Genomic DNA, 5740 nt, shown 5'->3' on the forward strand with positions numbered 1-5740 from the left:
CATCATAAAATAAAAGATACTAATTTTGAGTTGGTGGCCCTTCATTATTTTTTTTAAGTATGTATCACACGCAATGACAGATTCTGGTATTTTTTGTGCTGTCAAAAAGCACTTATCTATAGTCCTACTAGAAAGATCACAGTAAGTTTTTTCAGCTTCCGCAATTAAAGCATCGATCTTGTATGTTGGTGTGCGGTATTGAGCCGACCGTAGCAAGTTAAACAGACCCAAGTCGAGTACGTTCATATCGGGCGACTTAGCTGGCTGGTATTTGATAGCGATGTTGACAACATCAACATTTGTTGGGTCTGCCGTTAGAGCGATCAGACGGCAGCACATCATGCTTATCTGCACAGCTGATACGTATTATGTAGCTGGTAGCCACAAATTAGAAAATAGCAAATCTCTATTCTTAGCCTAATAATAGCCAATGATATCATTTAGTTTTGTGCGGTCGCTCGTTGCGTTAGATTTGAGATGGAACAGAGTAGTATAATATCCCGGTAGGAACTCATAATGTGCGTGAATATTGATCCATCCGGGACCTTACACATTAATGCGGGAATCGTTGAAACGAAGATGTTACATCAGCACCCGAATACATGCACAAACGCAGGGTGCATCTTTATGTGCACCTACGGACGGCTCTGGTTGCGATGCAGCAATACCAGGACCTCTGATCTACCAACTCAACTTTTATTCTGTGACAGCAATATTATCTTTCTCTCCAATAATTATGGCTGTGCACTAGAGCAACGTTACCACGTCACTTTGGGATACAAGCTCCCTCATGCGGCCAGTCGATAAACGACGTAGATCTGCGCATAGTAAGCTGCTGATTAAGAAGCTGCTCTGCTAACTTCCCGTTTCGACCACTGGAGAATTAAGCTGAGTTGGGAGTTTGACGTGATAGTTATACTATGGATAGCACCACGCCCACAAAACCAGCAATTGGCATGTGGTACAGCCCGGATTTATTGAATGTCACAGGCTTTACAAAAGCAAACAGGAGGAGTTAGAGCATATGTATCTAATGCCACAGGAAAACTAAAAGTAGAGTAACTATAAAACAAAATGGCATGTAAAGATTTCTCCTTAAACTGCTGTTGGGGTTGCCGTAGTACGGGCCGTACTATACTCTCGTGCTGCCCGATCTATGCAGTGCACGTTCGCTTACATGTACCAGATGAGCATCACAACAACCGGCAACGAACCATCGTTTTTTCTTCGATTACCGATATCGGGCCCCGATCAGGGGCGGTCATTGTTTTATAAAGAGATCGGAACAGATTCTTGAAGCAGAAATCTGTTAAAAAGTACTTTAAAATAGGCAGAGCGCAGCGCTATCAGCTCGACTTCTCGTCGAAAGGAGCCCGGCTTCAGAGCAGCGTCTGGACGGAAGAAGTCCCTCTGCGCCACGCCGTGCATAATGCACTGCATTGGACCTCAAACAAATCATCAGGATCTACGATATCATGATCCTATCTTGGCATTTGAAGAGCTGAACGTATACTTCCACACACGCATCTGCAAACATGCTCTCAATGAGAGTCTCATGTGCTGCGTGCTTCATTTCCGAATTGGAGTCCGAACTCTTGTTATCGCCAGAATTTTGTGACCCCATGCGTGCCAGCTTACTCTTACTTCTGGTCGCTGCTACCATCGCCATTAGTCTGACGGCTGCTACCAATGGACTCAATCCAGCTCGCCGATTAAAGGGCGTTCAGACCTCCTCGGTAGAGGAGGAGCCTCTAAGAGCTCAAGATGAAGAGAGAGCTGGCTGGGCAGACTTGGCTTCCAAGTTTAAGGCGGGACAGCTTGACGACGCCCTTGAGAAGATGAAGGGTGTAGGACAAGTTGACGATGCTCTTGCGAAGATAAAGGGTGCAGGACAGCTAGATGACGCCGTCGCCGCCGCTGGTGGAAACAAGTGGCAGCAGGCACTTGAGAAGCTTAAAGCACAGAAAGCCTTGCAGAATGCAGAGAAGGTTGCTGAGACGACTACGGCGGGCAAGAACAAGTGGCAGTCGGCCCTCGAGAAGCTTAAAGCCAACAATTTCAAGAATATCGATGACATTAAGATCCCAGTCGCCGACCAAAACAAGTGGCAGGCTGCCGTTGCCAAGATCCAGGCTGGTAAGCTTACGAACCTTGACACAACTAACAACAAGTGGCAGAGTGCCTTCCAAAAACTTAAGGCCTCTGGCCAACTTAAGAACGTCGACGAAGCGCAAGTCGCGAAACTCACGGAAGGAGTGGCTAACGAGATCGCGAAGAACCCCGAGAAGTCGAGCAAGTTCGGGAAAATAATGACGTTCGTGTTTGGTGCTGCGATCACGGGGCTTGTTGTCTACGGCATCAGCGCAATGGTTACTTCGTAGGTGCTAAAAAAGTATGCTTTAGTATTTTGTAGTACTGAAGAATTAGCTTGGGTGTTTTTAATAAACAAGTACAAGTCTACCTCGACGTCAAAAAAAAGTGTAGCAGCAGCCACTTCAAATAAAATCCCGCAAACACCCAAGAACAATACCATTGTACAATGAAGTGTCTCTTGACCAACCTCTTTAACTCTTTGCAACATAATTATTCCGGAGGGTTCACTGAATGTCTTAAAGTGCAGAAACGTAGGAACTACCGGTATTATAATCGCTGCACTTATTAGTAGTGTTAATAATTATATTAATTCTATTTGAAGAACTGTCCACTGCAGAGCTACGTAGGTACCGAATACTAACGTTACTTAATAATAGTATACTGTACGCGAGCTAATTTAAATTAGCGCAGCGGGAAGTCACATGCTTCTCATGTGATTCAAGTACTGAGATAGCAACTACCGTAAGGTAGTTGAGACGCCATTTTTATCACTATCCGGGGGGCTGCTGTAATGGCCTTCAATGGACTATGCGAAGCTGTACAGAGTGAGCGTGCGCAAAGTCCTTATACTAAGCGTGGAGCGCTCTGATATTCTATACTAGCACCTGTCTTTGTTAAATACAGGAGGGACACGCGTCCCATAGTTGTGAATACGAGCGTTTTGAAGAGTAGGACCCATCGCCCATGAGCTTGCCGTGATGATGTTGCGCTTTCTTACAAACAACATGATGCTCCGCCAGAAGAGTTAGCTCACCAAAGTAACATTCGCTTTAACAAAGGACCCTTAGATAGTAATATTCGTCATTTTTGTACCAGTATTACTAAATACAATCTGGATACTACATGTAGAGGTAATTTTGACTTGGGTGCTCTACGCCGCAGTTTGCTCTCTAATTTAACGTGCACGCAATAGCGCAAATCATGTTATAGACTTGGCTTGAGTGAAAACCAATTTGAATACGATACTTATTAAAAGGATTATTTATACTTAAGTAATAAGTACACTAAGTAGGTCGAAGCCAAAATACGGCAATTTCTAATTTTCATTTCGTGAGAGTACGATATGGTACTAGGATAAAGAGCTCGATGACATCTTCCCAACCCCACTTGTTTAATAAAAATTTGATTAGATTCATCAAATTTTCTGGAGCTTCTAAGTTTGTGGCATCACTAAAGTGTCCGATTTTATATGTACAGCACGTGCTATTGTGTGTTGTAAATAAGTCGATATGTGAAACCTCTATACTTGTTAATTCGTTTCGAAAGGGTGTTTTTTTTATAGATGTCACTTTTAATCCATCGAACAAAGGATTTACTGAAATTTCTCAGCGGTTAATAAAAAATTGAAAAAGGAAGCAAGGTTTTCTTTCTGTAATTGATATTTTGCTCAGCAAATCGAGTGGCAAATGGTGTGCTAACGTTAGTGACAAGTTGATACTATAAGAGATTAACCTTCGCTATTTGTATTGGTACGTGTACGTGGAGATAACGTTGCTACTTTCAATCGCAGCAGTGAGTGTGTCATGCCTTAGAGCTGTTCCGACAGACTTCACCACAGTACTTATACTAGTATTCTCATTTGTGGATAGTGCAGGCTCCCCCAACTCCTTGACAGCCTCCTCATGCAAGCTAACGAGCAGTTCGGCGGCGCGACATCTTGAACGTCTATCGGCTCAGACTCAGACAAGTTGCTACGCGCTCATATCTGTGGCAGAGGCTGTAAATCCATCAAAGTCTGAGTTCATAAAGTAGCGTGTTAACACTGCGATGTAAATCTGACGCTGTGGTGCGACCTACCCTTTAACTGCGATGTGAAGGGTGATAAAATGACGTAGGCCAATGCGTGTCCCACTAAAGATGTACTCAAGCAGCTATATACTATTGTTATAGCCCACTGCATAAACCCTGCATACTAAATAAAATAATCTACTTGTTTTAGCCACCTGCGAAAAAATGCCAAGAGAAGTGTGAATGTAAATCAACGTAATGTACGTATTTAGACATTGTTTATTTGAATAATACTTTGAAAAGTACTGAGGGAACCGTACGTACTGTACCGGTATTCCTTCTGGTCGGTCAGGTCTCATATGTTGTTCTTGCATGATTGGGCATTGCAGACGCGAAGATGGAGTGGAGCCTAATTGGCTGCTCTCTCTGACGCGCAGGAGGTGCCCTACCTCATCGTGGTTTGAAACGATGGAAACTCCTCACGATTGGGTAGAACAGAACCGTGCCGACAGTATGCAAAATGCACTTGAGGGAAAGGAATGCCCTGGTCTTGGTCCTTCTTGCAGCCACCGCCATCCCTTCAGCCCGTTACCCCGCCGTTCATTCTGTAATCGGCGTCTGCTCCATTAGAGCGCGCCTCGCCCAGTATCATGCGTCCAAGCTTCGTCCTCGCGCTGTTGGTGGCCTTCGTAGTGGCATGCGTTAGCGTCACTGCGAGAGCGAACGCCGCTGTCCAGCCGAAGCTCACGATCGAGATAGCGAGCAGTATGTCGACACGCCGGTATCTGAAGGGAAGGCAGGGAGGGACTGTTAATGACGATGAAGAGAGACTGTTCACGGGTGCTATTCAGAAAATGCCGGGTTTTAACAAAATCAAGGCTGCCTTTCAGAATAACCCAAGTTTTGCCAAGAATTTGGAGAAGTTTCGTATGAAACGCCAGCGTCTCGATGAATTTTTCAAGGAGAATCCAGTTATTAAGAAGGAAATCATCGTCGCTTCCGTGCTTTTGACACTGATTTTCAGTGTGCCGATTGTAGTCAATGCATTTTATCCGGCGTAGGAAAGATGGCAGAGATGTTCCAAAATATAAACGTCGTCATAGAATCTGAAGAGATTACAAGAGCTCTTAACATAATATCGAAAAGTAACTTATCAAATACTACGAGTAAGGTGAACATGCGAATACAACACGGTCGTTTGTCATGGTTTTAAGCTCATAGCAGCGGTAGCAGAGTGACATCGTAGGTGTATGTGGGTACAGGTTAAACCCGGGTGCGAGGAAGATAAATTCTAAGTGGGTTGGCTTTAGCTGATAGCTCATTTTGAGTTCGACACTTGAACTACACAGCAACTCAATCTCTAAGCTCCCAGAGGCTGACCGACGCGTAATACAGAAATACCAAAACTACGGAGATTGAGGTAACGGTAGATCGAGAAAGCCGCACCCAAATAAAAACTTCTCAATAATCCCAAAAAGTTGCTTCAGAAATTTATAATAGGGGGGAGTCGAACATTTAAGAAATGATCCAAAAAAATAAGCAGATTTGTAAGCGGAGGAGTGTACTGTACAATTACTGAGCAGAAACAGTAAATGGAGAGTCGAACACAGAGGCTCAATTTCGCACTTAAGAAGAGACA

At 44.1% G+C, this 5740-nt stretch overlaps 2 protein-coding genes across 2 annotated transcripts; both read left to right on the forward strand.

The window, feature by feature from the left end:
• Nucleotides 1-1622: 1622 nt before the first annotated feature.
• Nucleotides 1623-2381, forward strand: PITG_13044 (secreted RxLR effector peptide protein, putative; the record flags this gene model as incomplete). The annotated part of the gene is made up of 1 exon (XM_002900536.2): nt 1623-2381. The coding sequence occupies one exon, from the start codon at nt 1623-1625 to the stop codon at nt 2379-2381; it is 759 nt and encodes a 252-aa protein (XP_002900582.1).
• A 2370-nt stretch (nt 2382-4751) lies between these two features.
• PITG_13045 (secreted RxLR effector peptide protein, putative) lies at nt 4752-5162 on the forward strand (the record flags this gene model as incomplete). Its single annotated transcript, XM_002900537.2, has 1 exon — nt 4752-5162. The coding sequence occupies one exon, from the start codon at nt 4752-4754 to the stop codon at nt 5160-5162; it is 411 nt and encodes a 136-aa protein (XP_002900583.1).
• Between the last annotated feature and the right edge of the window lie 578 nt (nt 5163-5740).

Source organism: Phytophthora infestans, genomic scaffold (assembly GCF_000142945.1).
Source record: "Phytophthora infestans T30-4 supercont1.25 genomic scaffold, whole genome shotgun sequence".
Taxonomy (NCBI): Eukaryota; Oomycota; class Peronosporomycetes; order Peronosporales; family Peronosporaceae; genus Phytophthora; species Phytophthora infestans.